The 14,811-nt window shown below is 41.4% G+C and overlaps 1 protein-coding gene across 2 annotated transcripts in view; it reads right to left on the reverse strand.

Annotated features, from left to right (window-relative positions):
• Window positions 1-2,903: 2,903 nt before the first annotated feature.
• Window positions 2,904-14,811, reverse strand: part of MET (MET proto-oncogene, receptor tyrosine kinase) — a 90,933-nt gene continuing 79,025 nt past the window's right edge. The window contains exons 15-22 of one of the 2 annotated variants that reach the window (XM_037388582.1): window positions 14,002-14,232; window positions 11,518-11,598; window positions 10,727-10,908; window positions 9,048-9,157; window positions 6,429-6,594; window positions 5,385-5,521; window positions 5,028-5,241; window positions 2,904-3,284 (exon numbers count right to left, since the gene is read on the reverse strand). In XM_037388582.1, the coding sequence (XP_037244479.1) occupies window positions 5,031-5,241; window positions 5,385-5,521; window positions 6,429-6,594; window positions 9,048-9,157; window positions 10,727-10,908; window positions 11,518-11,598; window positions 14,002-14,232 (1,118 nt within the window). In that variant the 3' untranslated portion in view covers window positions 2,904-3,284; window positions 5,028-5,030. Of the gene's footprint in view, window positions 5,242-5,384; window positions 5,522-6,428; window positions 6,595-9,047; window positions 9,158-10,726; window positions 10,909-11,517; window positions 11,599-14,001; window positions 14,233-14,811 lie in introns of both variants that reach the window. The other variant, XM_037388581.1, reaches the window with a different exon arrangement.

The raw sequence follows: 14,811 nt of genomic DNA on the forward strand, positions 1-14,811 counted from the left end.
GAGAAGATGTTCAGCAGATACCAATGAACCTTCTAACGGCACTACTGAAACAGAAAACCGCATGGAAACCAGATTAAATAAATCACTCTCCTTTGCTGTTCTACCTTGGACTGTGCAAAGAAAATCCTATTAAGCCTGACCTAAGTTTCTGGTTATATTCGCTTAAATCCTTAACTACAACCATGTTCTGTTGTTGAAGGTGAGAGCCTCGTCCCACTGCAGACCCAGGTCAGTCTGCAGCCCTGAGGCTTTCTGCAGCGACTCTGGACGTGGGGAGGAAGGGATGAGGTGACAGCAGGGGGAAAAGAAATCTGAATGTGCCTCTCCTCCTCCCTGTAACCTCAAATAAACTCACAACTGGAAACCCACAAGCCCAGCACGGTCTGCATGTCAGGCTCTCCTTTAAGCCTGATTGGGCTGGACCGCATCTGATCGCTGTGGAGCTGGGAGGGTCTCCCCGGGCTGACCTGGCAAGGATTTACCTTCGGCTGAGCGTCAGTCCCCACCCGTGGTGTGTGGTGAGGAGGCTGCTGGCTCTGGGAAGGATAGCACCCAAGTTAATAGTAACAGCAGCCAGGGAAGCAGTGTTCCTTACACAGCAGAAACTCTGTGCCCCAGGAGGTTGTGGAGTGGCTACAAGTGCTTGGCCTGAATCAGAAAAAGTCTGTCAGCATCCTCGTTGGGAGTTATCACACCTTGAGCACTAGCAGGTGGATGTGGATTTCAAAAGGCAAATTCAGGTTTAATGCCAGAGCACACGGGTCCAGGTCCAGGACAAGAGGCTGATCTCTGGGCCGGTGTCTGCTGAGTCAATCAAGTTGCTCTGAGTTCTCCCTGCTGTCTGTGAGATCACAATTTCTTGTAAATATTTTTAGTAATCGGTTTGGCAAACTCCTAAGATTTACCGTGTCTTTCTTCAATGGTCAGAATACCCAGTTCATGACCTATTTGTTAAAAATCATGGAAATCGGAATTTCTCAGGAATAGACGTTCTGTTTAGTGAGTAAAAAAACAGGATCTGCATTTATCTGCTGTGATCTTTTTCTGTGATACAGTGTTATGGCTGAATTCCAGCAATGAAATTTCCAAAAAGGGAGTTTCATGTGTAGGTTTAAAATTACGTTGATGCCCTTTTGCAGTTGCTCACCTGTACTGCTTCTGCCACTGTAACAAAAATGACAATGTACCTTTCCACTTCATTTATTTACAAAAGGGATGTAGGTCCATTCTTCATGATTGAATTTAACACGACAATATGCAAAGCCTTACCAACGCCATGATGCAGTGTACTGTGTTCCTTGATTTTTACAAACCTTTAATGTTGTTGGATGCGTCAAAAATCTTCCTTAATATAGCAAATTATTTAAAACGGTTAATAATGCCCTAAAAAGAATAAATGTGTGAAATCAAGAGGAAAATTTCTGTGGGGTGAGGATATCCCTCTCTGTTTTTTTAATCTCTTGGCTTTTGTGTAGGGTATCTGTTACTCAACGATTTGCCCACGGGCCACGTCCACAGTTAATATTCATGCAGGGGGAAGGCTGCCAGCCTAAGTCAGCTGGAGATCTGCTGCAGGGTGTACCTGCTATAAACAGAGTTACTAGGGTGAAAAACTGAGCATGGGAAGCTTGTGGTTCTGCTGACCCTTTCAAAAATGCAATATATAGCATCCCTTAGAAATCACGAGGAGCAATCAGAAGAATGTGTTACAAATCTGGCATTTAAGTTCAGACCATCATTTGGCCGTGTGTTATGCCAGTTGAGACTGAAGACCCCGGTATTAATAGCAGACTGTGGTAAAACCATGGAGATTTCTTATTGACTTTTCAGTGAAATTCTGAAAATGTAACTGAAAAATAAATTGGATGTAAAAAATGTCAGACCTTTTAGCTGGATTTGGCTTGTGACGCAACATCCTTAGCTGCTAGCTTCAATGCCTTTTTTCCCTAAAATACACCTCGAGTTGAAGCCGAGCATTTACATTTTGTGCCAGGAAGTAAATGTGTCTGGAGAGAAATGTGTTTTGCTGTTGGTTTGTTTGATATTTAGAAATTAGAAGAGCATATAAATGCTGGTTTTAATCAGCTGAGACTTTGTGCGTTAGAATACATCTGAGTGAGTCAAGTATAAAGTCTGCCTGAGGTAAGCCGCTGGAGAAAGGCGCTCACAGTGTTGTCTGGCTTAGGAGTGGCACAGAGCAGCACATCTTGCAGTGTTTGTGGGGTACCTGCTTAACATGCACTTCACAGAAGCCAACTTGTGAATTCTGTGGGAAGCATCTAATGTAACCGGGAGGAAACGTGTGGGAGACGAGCAGGGCTGGTTCCTGTTCCCTCGGAAAAGCCAAGACCCACAGGGACCGCAGTGCCTTCTCTCTTCAGGTATCAACAGATACAAAGCACCTTGCAGACATGAAACACGTGCTGGATGACCGTGAGGAACACAGGTTCAGGTGCTCGATATTCCTTGTAGATCATGACTGATCAGGGAACTTGGATGCTAAACGCAAGCACGAGCATCCTTGTTGGGCCAAGGAGGTACTCTTTACTATGCCTAAATTCCAAGCTTCAGATGTCGCCTCTAACTCTTAAGTGCATGAAGAAGCTGAAGGCTCTGTGTGGGTGCAGCCTGTGGTTAGGCAAGAGACTTCCTAATCAAACAGACTACACCGTAGCTGTTCACGACAAATATTCTGCACCCTTCCCGTATCTGTTAATGGGTAGGAGCCTGATGAACTGCGTGTTTGATCTCGTGGTGCGCTCCCCGTATTTCTATGTTTCTGAGTTGTTTCCTCTCTCTCGCGCAGTTCCGCAGGCTGCTCCTCCCATGTTAGTCACAGAAAGCATACAGACTTTTATCAGCTTAACAGGCAACTGTTAACAGTAATTACAGCACACTGAGTGTAAAGTATTACAATCATTCATTTTAGTAACATGTTTATTAGGTCATAACAACAACTATAAACATAAGTACCATTTGCAGATATATGAACTTACTAACATCAAATCTTTACCAGAATCACGTATTCTTACAGGTGTCCCAGACACAACATTAACTTTATTAAGCAAAAGTTCATAAATAGTAAAAATGTCCTCTGTTTCACATTGCAGCGTTCCTCAAGCATGTATGTACAAGTTTGGAGTATCTTCTCCAAATCTATGTGTCATAAACTTCCTTAGCTGTTTTAACAACCATAGAGATGACTTTTTTTGCCTGCAGCAAAGCCTTTTGTCCTTGAGCAATCTACAATTAGTATTGCTCCCAGCAGACATGAAAGTTCATTTCTGAAATGAAAGTGGTGATGAAACACAATACAATATTATCTGCTCATGGTTTGCCTACACACTCTGCCCTCGTTATAAATCTTTCAGTTATAACACTGTCTCCCAAGAACAATATGAGTCCCTTATACCAGTTCTTTATCCATACCACCTCTCTCTGAAGACCTTAAAATGGTTGACTTGCAGCAACAGAGATATTATACTTAGGGTGGAGTGTGTTTACAGTCAGTTCTTTTCCTTTTTAATATTTACACAGTATTTTTTTAAAGGTTGCTACAATTTATGAATCATGAACGTTGACATGTATTTTCTGAAATGTTCACAGTGCAGTATTTTGTGGCCTAACCAAACTTTGTAAATGTCATTAAAAATAAACTTTTTTTTTTAATATAAAAATAGAATACTTTATATGTTTACACCAACAAACCCAGTTCTATCCTATACTAAACAAGCTATACAGTAGTATGCACAGAATTCCACAGGAACAGAAATGACATGTGATGCTTGCTCTAAAGCTATAGTACTCTTCCCTACTGAATGAAAGTTTTATTTACTATCTCTTTCCAAAACTGTTTCTCTGGTTGTAATTTCAAAATAAGGTATCGTAATTCACTGGGTTGTGTGATCCAAGAAGAGGCTGGGGGGCCTAAAGCTCTTTCTTCTTTTGGTCTTCTCAGCTCTTTAGGGCTGGCATGAAGAAGTTATCATCAACATTCCTTCTGTGGCAGTGTCTTTTTAGGTCAGGGCTGGATGCAACGCCTCCGCTCTTTACTCACCTTTGCCGACAGCTCTGCCCAAGGGTAGGTGGCAGAGCTTCAGCTACTCACCGTGTGACTCACCTGACAGCAGCTCCATAAGGTTGCCAGCCTGCCTGTCTCCTCGTCCTCTCTAGCATAACGCAGCCCGTATTACTGCATCCCAGGGATAAGCCTGGCATTTAATATGGATGCCTTCAAGTTTTTATTCTGAGTGGTTAATTCTTTATTGAAAGAAATGGAGGCTTTGCATTTTTTAGCGAGAGATCTGTCGATACAGGCTGTTTGACTCAAAGAAGTGGTTGAATGTTGGAATAAAGTTGACACTAGGAATGCTTTAAGCTAGATGCTTTTCCCTTTATTTTATGTACCGTCTGACTACACCAGAGGACTGGCAAGGCTGACATACTTTGTTGATTTCTGTTAAGACATTTACCGTGAGGCTGGCTCTCTTGGCTGCCTGTGTTCTAAGAAACCTTGTCGTTATAGTGCAAAAATCCAAAGTTGGGACTGTGCGGGAGGAAAATACATTTTAAACTACTGTAACTCTCACTGTTTGTCTTAGTCTTTTGTATGAAAACCACTTCTGCACTGCTCATTATCCTAACGTACGTGCACAGTAATAGTCCTTCCAGCCGTACTGATTGGTATTCTACTTTCTCCTTCATGGCATTAATGATGAATCTCTGTTCTTGGGTTTGAGCACACATGAATGAGAGCTAGTGGGAACTAGCTCTGGATGGTAGCACACAGCGTTTCCATTTGGTAAATTGATGCAGTTGTCCAAATACTTGGAAATTACTGTGATGGTTTATAGAATCCCATAGCCTTAAACAATGATATGATGTCCTTGTACTAGTGCAACTTGGGCAACAACATAAACATGTGCAACAGCGTTCTCACAAAGAGCGGGCAGTAAAAACTAGTGGACAAAATGTTTTGCTTTTTGTTCATACAACTAGGAATGAACTTCCCTCTATTTCAAACATACCCGTCATGTGTCAGCATCCATGTCTGTGTTGTCTTGTGATGATAAAAGAGAAGGATAGGGAGCAATGCACTTCACGTTGACATAAGTAGCATTCACATGAACATAGTGTTCCCCAATAAAAGTGGAGAAGATTGTTGATATTTTTGAAACGAGTTCAGAAAATGCTGGACGCATCTCAGGTTTTGGATGCCAGCACTTCAGCATGACTTCATACCTGCCATTCAAATAAAAAAAGCGTTCAATTATGAAAACACGTAAAAAGGCAAAAAGCTCCCCTCTTTCCTCCAACAGTCTCACTTACTATAGTATCAGAATATCAGCAGTATTTGCAGAAAGCTTTGCGAACTATTTACTTACAGTGGGTCGGGGCAGTATTCAGGTTGTAGCAGCCTTCTTCCTTGTAATAAGTAAACAGTTATATCAAAAGAATTTACATCAGGATAAGGTGGTGCCCCTCTTGTCATAAGTTCCCATAACAAGACACCAAAAGACCACTAAGAAAACAAAGAAATAAATAATAAGTTATAGGGTTGGAGGGCTTTACATTCCATTTTTAGAAGACTTTTTGACAGATTTAAGCGTTCAAATGCATGGATTTTCCCTTTGAAAAGTTATTTTACTGCATTCAGCTTTCTTTTAAGTGGGCTAATAAATGCTGTAGGGACTTGAGGAGCCACTTAAATTGCAGCCAGAGAAACTCAACTAAGTAAATGAAAGAAAATAAAAGCCCATAGGCCTGCTACTTAGCTGGCATAAATTGGCAGACCTCTTTTGAGGTTAATGGAGCTCTGCCAATTTACATGAGCTGATGATCTGACTAACCCTGTGTAAATACATACTGAAGAGAATACACATGGTGAAAATTCTATGCATCACAGGCTAATTTGAATCTGGATTGAAAGGAGAGCTAAAATACAAAGTGATCCAGCCAACTAATGACTTCATCTTACATTTTTTTTTGTTCCTAAAAGGCCAGGTAATACTTGAGATTGCTGTAGGCAGTCGGTAAGTATTTATAAAGCAAATAAAGTCTTTTTCAGAACTATTAAATTTTATGAGTCTCAAAGTTAACCTGTTTTGTCAAGCTTTCCAGAGCCCCTCCTATAGCAGGGTTCAGCTCCAGCTTGGCTTCTTGGAATGTCCTTAGTTTCCCTTGGAGTGGGATTAAACTCCTAATTCTTTCCTGAGCAGTAACAGTAATAGATCATCAGGTTAACAACTTACTGCTTTGTGACTGGGACAAATACCCTTTTTGGATGTAGAAACAGTCTCTTATGTGAACTAAAGTTTGATTCAAATCAAAGTTTTGGGTTAGAGTAAGTCCATTCGTTAAATGGCAGAGAGACGCCTCAGGCAAGATAAGAGAAATTAACGTGTGATACAAATATGTTTGTATGTTACCACATCTGACTTTGTTGTGAACTTCTGAGTTTGTAAGCTTTCTAAAGCCATCCATTTCACTGGCAGTTTAGCTCCTGTTTTATTGTGCACACTGTAGTATTCCTTATCGTAGACATCTCTAGCAAGACCAAAATCAGCAACCTTGACAGTGAATTTTTCATCCAACCTAGAGAAATGACAAAAAGTATTATCTGCAACTGAGCAGGCGAGATTTACAGTGATGGTGGATTATAATGAGTGACTTGCATTTTTGAGACTGGAACTTTGGAAGACAGTACTTTATCTTGGATCTATTAACTAATGTAACAGTGAAACAAAAAGTGCAGCAAAGTATATTTGACACCCATTTAACACAGTTAATGAACTCAGGAAATTACTGATACTCTTTTGATAATATAATCTGAATTACAGTTCTTTTAAAGCAATTGCTCTGTATTAAAGGATTTTTGCTAATAGCCTACACATCCTGATTGAGTGTTACATCATTTCTTCCACAGCTGTTTCTTCATCCATACCCTTAGAAACTTCTGATTTTTATTTCCAAGTCAAGGCATTCCCTTTCCTATTCACTCTCAGTTTTGATAAGGAAGGACCCATCATTATCTCAGTGACTATATAGTAGTGTAGTCCTGTAACTAAGGATGCGTTTGGCATCTGGACTGGGAAAGAATGGTGATATAAGCTAAGTTCCTCTGGGATTACAGCTCAGCCATACCAGAAGATCTCCCTAGCTGTGCTCCTCCTATGCTTGGTGTTTGTCCCGACAAGCTGTCTCACTGTCAGAAAACAGATGTAGCTACGCCTAAGCCTACCCCTCATTATATGTGCAGACCTAGCCACAGCAAACATCTGCTTTTGGGATTCTTTACAGAATCACACAATCACAGAATGGGTGAGGTTGGAAGGGACCTCTGAAGATCATCTAGTTCACCACCACCTCTCCTGCCCAAAGTAGGGTCAGCTACTGCAGGACGCCCAGGACTATGACCAGTGGGGCTTTGAATGTCTGGAAGAACGGAGACTCCAGAAGCTCTCTGGGCAACCTGTGCCAGTGTCCAGTCACCCCTACAGCAAGAGCATTTCCTTCTATGTTTAAATGCAATTTTCTCTATTCCAGTTTGTGCCCACTGCCTCTTGGCCTGTCCCTGGGTACCGCTAAGAAGAATCTGCTTTTATCTTCTTTACTTCACCATATTAGGTATTTATACACATGGATATGACCCCGCTGCCTTCTCCAGGCTAAACAATCCTGTCTCTTTCAGCCTCTACATGTGGCATTCCCCCGTCTTGAATTTACGAGGTCTCTGCCTGGATAGCAATCTGGCCTGCTGAAGTCCCTCTGAAAGGCACACAATGATCCGCTGTTTTTACTCATGTAATAAATAAACCATTGCCAATGACGGGGTAGGGAAGGGCGTAGGAGGGAACTTCGATGGGGTAACAGGGGACAATTTATGCCATAGCAGCTTCCTGCACCTCTTCCAGGATAGTGGAACAGAGTCAAGAGCCCATGGGAACTGTATTTGCATCCTGGCTTCCTTTCTGATGGACACTGCCATTGTGGCAAGGGTTGTGCTTCTGTGATTCTTGCCACATAGAAACACAGCCATTCAGTTGGCAATGTGAGACATCCTGACATTTGTTCCCTCCTCACCCAAGGAAGAGACAGTAGGCCAGAGAAATATCCTGTTGCCACTACTTGGACTTTGATTAGATGAACCCGGACTTTTATCCAGTAACCCAATTCCTTTCTTCTTAGGAAACCTGAAAATCATGTTGCTTGCAGCTTTTTTCCTCCCTTAAAACAACCAGCAGCTGTAAGCAAACATTATTTTTCAGAGACTGTTCAGGTGCACCAGTGTGCATCCTTTGAAAAAAACACTGAGAAACATGATGTCACAGGTAAACAACCTTTTTGCAGCCAGAGTTTCAGATCATGATATGCTAAAAATAAACTCTGATGTTTAATCCTGTTCCTCATTAATTCACAGCATAGGTGATGAATCTGCATAATAGTATCAGCAACTCCTGTATCAGTCTCTGTGTGAACTGAACTGTCTGGCTACCCAGACACTAGTAAGATTCTTTGCATGCTCTGATTTTTTAATGTTAATTTGTGTGTGCAATTGAGCCAAAGTAAGCTCATAGTTATGTACTTAAAGATTACTGTCAGGAGGTCTCACTGGTGTTTCTTTGTGTTTCTGTTTTTCTCACAAAATTCCCCTGTGTTCCTCTCCCTCCTGCTAGGCGTGGCAGCAGCGACGGGCTGCTTCTGAAGAGGTTGGGTGGAAGCACAGCAAGTTGAGACAACAGCAGTTTAACTTCCCTTAGGAGATGCCTTTTAAACTGTCTAACCAATGATTTTGAGTGGCTACACTTTCACCTCAGCTTTCCTTATTTCCCACACTCAAAAAAAGCTTATGTGTAAGAAATGAGCCATTAGCAAGCTGAGTAGCTCATCAGTATGCAAGACAAACATCAGTATAACTATGGAACAGTGACAGAACCACCCTATTTTGACTAAAAAAGAATAATCCTGGAAACTTTCATTTATCTTATCCCACTGTCTGACACAGAATAGTGTGATAAAATTGGCTGGAATTAGATGTCTGTACTTACATACAGTTTCTTGCTGCCAAGTCTCTATGGACAAACTTTTTGCTTGCAAGGTATTTCATCCCTTTTGCAACCTGAAGGCCAAATCCAATTAAATCTTTTACTGTTGGGTTCTGTAAAATACAAACATTTGTGATACAATGAATGCAGAAACTCAAGGAGCAGACTGTTTTTTGTTGTGACTCTCAGTTTTTGACACACCTATCTTGCCACCAGAATGGTCAAGACAGCTTGATACTTGTAGTAAAACTGGTGTAAGTTCAGGTCAAGTTCTTACCTCCAGTGAGGAAACACACTTTAAGAAATCAAAAACGCTGACAAGACTCCAGAAGAGCAGAGTTTGCAGCATAAGCAGCATGACCTGGGCTGGGGAAGTGGAACAGTATGCTGAAACCTCAGCATCACAGCTGATACACAAAATTCACATTTGTGAACTTAAGAGTAATCGCATGTAACTCAGCAGAAGGTGCTAACTATGAACTTGGAGCTCAACAGCTGGAAATGATCAAGAAAGGAGAGAGCCCTATCTGAGGCAAAATAAGTGCAAGCTATCATCAGTATGATGCCATAGAAAAGGTAAATGCAACCTTAGCAGTTACCAGAGGAAGATTTTCTGCAAAGACTGGTAACTCTTTCTGGGGGTCTGCAAAGTAAGACCTTACTGAAAATGTTAAATATTAAAATAAGTATAAAGATAAACCTGTAATTCTTTTATCCAGCAGCACGACTTGTTATGTAATCGTGAACTCCCACAGATTTTTGTGTTGTTGAAATTCCTCCATATAATTTTCTTCTGTGCAACAATCTCGTTCAGTTGTGGGCATTATTCTATTTATTTCAGGAAGGGCCATGGCACTATTCACAGACAAGGGATTTGTAGAATGGAAGAAGCTCAGAAGGGAAGAGGTCCCTACTCAGAAAGCTTAACTCCCCCAACAATGTGTCACAATGCATTTTTTTTATTTTAATTATACTGGCTATTGTTGATTGCCACACAGGCAGGGGCAAAATCCTGTTGGCTGAGAAGTCACTTTATACTGTCCTAGCACTGTGAAATGGGTGAAATACTACAGCATAAGGTGGGCTTACACTACCTGAGGCAAGGCCTATGGTCTCAGACTTGCGAGAAAGCAGCGAGGCGTTTGAGAAATCTGCAGTCTTTCAATGGAAATGGGGAAAATCTCTGACAATAGAGTACTCAAAGTCTGTATAACAATTGCTGGTTTTCTTTCTTATAAGAAGAAAAATTATTGATAATAACGGGGCTGTGACACTAGCTGTACCCGAAGATCCCTCACCTAGGAGTTGGAAGAGCAGATGTTGATGACTGGCACAGTTGTGCTGAAGTCAACGGAGACATGCCAGTTTAAACTAGCAGATGGTTGGGCCCCTTGACTTAGATCTCATAAACACATTTGTTTATAAAGAGGCTTATGGATGGGAAATGAGAAATACTTATTGCTGATAATTTCTGGGAAACATTCTAGAGAGGAATTTGAGGGGGAAGGGAAGGAGTGGCAGCACTGTGGTTGGGCTCCGTGCCAGCCTAAGCAAGTGCTAAAGGTTAAGGTGTAGTAACAGCAGCAAGTTATAGACATAATGTAATTATCAGAGCTTGTGGTGTTGGAGCAGGGTGTGGCTAGACCTGAATTACCATTTGGTAGACCTCACCATGTACTTACATGAGTCTCATTCCTAATGAAGTTTCGAAGATCTCCATGTTTCATGTATGGAAGAACGACTAAGGGGGATCCTTCACTGGGCAAACAGATTCCCAGGAGTGAGAGAACGTTGGGATGAGTGAAATCTTTCATTATTATTCCTTCTTTCAGAAACTGAGCTACTTCTTCCAGGTCTGTAATCCCTGAGAAATCCAGTGATAAAATGAGTTAATTAAAAGAAACCCAAACGAACTACGGCTCATTTCTGTACAGCATGTCATTGCACAACAAAGTGATAATGAGAAGTTACAAACGATCTCCCCATCTCCCACATTACAACTAGGTTATGTGCATCCATTTTGTTACCATGACCAAATAGAGTTGGTGATTTTAATTCCATTTCTCTTTTTCTTACTATGAATTATTTAGAATTGAATAACAACACTTGCGTAAAGCCTTTAATAAATGTTATAGTCTCTTCCTGTTTTTCCAGCAGCTTTGCCCACTCTTAAGCAAATTAACTTCCAAACCCAAATCTTCAGTAGTCAGCAGAATAAGAAGTGACACTGCCTTTCCCTCATTTTCCCGTGTCCTTTTCTTTGTAAATGAAATATATGGGTATTTCATTTGAAGTACAAATATATAGTGGTGCCTCATTGTAATCTAAAGTAATTGGAACTGCTCTAGAGATAAATCTGATCCAGCTGCAACTAGAAATCTTTATTTGTGAGCATACTTCACTGTAATTAATTAGTTCACCCCAGTTATCTTTGGAATTACGGTAACGTCTCACTATTAAACATGTAACTCACTATTCAGTGACTTCACAGCACAATGAATTTTCCTGCCATCATTATCCAGCAATGTCCCATGGTACACACACCCAAAATGTCCTGTGTGAAAACATGAGCAAGATTAGTTTTAATAGGTAAAAATAGCTTCTTTTTTTTTTTTTTCCACTGGGTAGCAATTATGCTTTAAGAAAGTGATCGCACTGCATTACTGTCCAATTCCCAACGCTTGTAACGTATACTTCATAACTAACACATAAAACTACCTTTACATAAAACCGTCATTACATAAAATGCAAACTCTATTTGCAGTGTAAGTGATATTTCTTGACCTAGATGGAGAGTACAAATAATGACAAGGCTGATGCCACAACTGCTTCATGTTCTTGTAATGACTATGCACACAAAAACCATGTCAGACCATTCCCACCATACTCTCCTGTGACACAGATGTCAAAAGAGGCCACTGGAAGGGACAAGGGAGCAGTTAGGAGCTGACATGACCCCTGGATCAGTCGTTGCCAGTGGTCTGCAAGCCCATGCCAAGCGGTCCACTCAATTGTTGGTGCACAGTGTTGTTGCACTTTCAGTGGAAAGTTGCAAAAGGAGGGTCACTGTGAGCTTACAGTCTCTTGGGTCTTGCTGTTCCGTAGAAAATGTTAAGTATTAAAAGTGGTGTGCTGGCTATGAACATGAACTACTGATCATAGACTGACCACATCACTAGGCAGCAGTCTATGGTCTCTGCTAGGGCCTAGTTCAGAGTGTGAAATGTCACTAAAAGATGAGAAGCAAAATTTGTCTTCTTTCTCATGGTCTAAGCAGTGACATAGACTGCCAGGGACACAGAAATCCTTCCTGATCCTGTGCTTTTCTACCAAGCAAATGGGGTAGTCTGTAGAACGCTACTATGGGGAAACCTGCTATGAGAAGTCAGGTTGACCTGTTTGGGATACAGAGAACTTTGAGCTCCAGACATTAATTTGTTCAAATCAAATTATGTACAGGTACTAGGGGCTTTCGTTCACAGACGTACTATTTACTGGACACTTTTAAAATACTTACATTTTTCAATTAGAAAGCCAAGTAGATTTTTGTCAAGTGTAAGCTCTGCAGAGAACAAGACTATCTGCTTAATTCTACTAGGTTCCAGTCGAAAGTGCTGGTCAGAGCCCAGCTGGCTTTGCTTTTGGCTTGGGTAAAGTTAATACAAAGTTTGTTTTATAAAAGCAACTAAAATCCCATCAGAACACAGATTGTTCGGAGCCTGGGCACAAATCCTAAAGCTTGGATTGGGTGTGTCTAAAATATTTTGCAGTTTGGCTGATTTCTAGTTATCAGAGAGGAGGAAAAAATTAAAAATGGTTAATTGGTGTCATTTCTGATGTTTTTCAACATTTAAAAAATGGGAAATTACTTGGACTTTTCTGAAACAAGAAAGAAAAGAAAAAGGCCCACCCTTGCTTTGGGGATGATGAAGTGTAATACATGGAAGGGAAACACACTGACTGATTTGTGACTATTTTCCTGCAGAAGAGGCATTAGGAATATCATTTATAGCCAATTTTTTATCAGTATTCTGATATGCAACAAGAGATCTCTCACGCATGATCTGCAGAAGTACTGAAAATCCAGCTTCTACTTGGGTTACTAATAGGTACTCAACAGTACAGAGTTTAATAAATGCCCCTAACAAATGCTGGCTCAGGCTATGAAAGGAGGGAACCTGCTTATGGAGATGCAGAGGAATAGGAATGATGGAAGAAACTGAGAAAAATAGGGGGCTTGCTATATCAGGGATAAAAATAAGGGGAAGTGAATCAGGAGCTATGCATTACTGCAGCTGGGATGAGAGAGGAACGAGGGGGAACAGAGTCTGGTAAGAGGAAACAAACAGTGAATCTCTCAGAGCTGGGGGAAACATGCGGAGGGAAAAGGAGTGTGTGCATTTCACCTAGCCCATGGGGACTTTTACTGAATGCCCTAGTGACTGCTGGAACTTTCTGTGTTGTGTAGTGATCCTGCCAGCTCTCAGGCTCTGAGTTTAAGATGGCTGGTGCCCCTGCTTCAGCATACCCTGCCATTCAGAGGTGTGCCTTAGTCTTGTGCAGTATTCTGTGGCAGCCTCACTCCTCCATCACAGCCTCACTTCTCCACCACAGCCTCATGGATCAGAAGCCCTGGCTGAGCTTTTCTGTAGCCTAGAAAAGGGTAAGAGTGAGGCAGCTGAGGGGGAACCAGCAAATCTCTGAGTTCAAAGGAGCCCTATTAATTGGCAGACTCTCCACCCTCTTGGTGTCTTCTCCAACTGATCAAATGCAGAACCTGTCACCTGACTTCAAGAGCCCCTTGGTTCCCCCCCTTGATTTGGTGCATGGGACGCAGTCCTGTAAGAGGTAAAAGGCTTGAAAAACCTCCAGGCAGACACCTTATTCAGAATGGTTTATAATGAAAGGGCGTACAAAAAAGAAGAGCAGTTGGTAAGGTAAGAGTTGCAGTACCTACCTCTTCCTATTACTTCGCTGAAGTGCACAATCAGGCTGTCAGCACCAATAACCACATGCTGCACTTCTTTGACCAGGTCAGGATTTAAGGCACTGATGTCAATGTGGACATTAGTTTGGAGAAGTGGACTGGCTAAATCTGAGTCTCCGCTAGACAGAATCGGGGAGAGGTCAGAGTGAGGATACTGGGCAGGTCTGCACGATCCATTCTGAGACATGCTTGGAAACTGATCTGCAAGATGAACAGAAACCGTTACAATCCTTTCAGACTTCTTGGAAAACTGAGAGTTTTATTGCTTTGGTAAGCAAGGTTTGATTTTATCAGTTTGGAAGCGGCTTGGCTTTGCAGAGGTTTTGGTCACAAAGGAAAAATGAAAATATGCACTGCTGACCTGCCAAACTCCAGGAAAACCATGTCACTAGAAACTTAGGCCTGTCTCAGCCCTACTTTTATGAAAGTAAATGGCAGAACTTCCACTTTTCTGAGGGGATGGAACGAAGCCTTGTCACTTCTTGCCAAGTGTAGGTTATAGCATTTCTAGTAATTGGGAGTAACAAGAGTAAAATGGAAAAATTACAGCAATATGGGAGGAGGAAGTAGTGAACAATTAAACCCGTGAAACCTTTTATTATTGTCGTATTCTAATCTGGTAGGGAACTCTGCATTTCATGAAGGTTTCTAAACTGCTGGTGACTAGCTATATTTATCCAATGGTAAATATTCAACCAGGGAAATGCCTAAAGGTGATTCATATCCTGTAACTGCTGAAGATAATACAGTTAGTGCTACTCATGAAAATAACATGAGCCA

The sequence above is a fragment of the Falco rusticolus genome, chromosome 5, assembly GCF_015220075.1.
Source record: "Falco rusticolus isolate bFalRus1 chromosome 5, bFalRus1.pri, whole genome shotgun sequence".
NCBI lineage: Eukaryota > Metazoa > Chordata > Aves > Falconiformes > Falconidae > Falco > Falco rusticolus.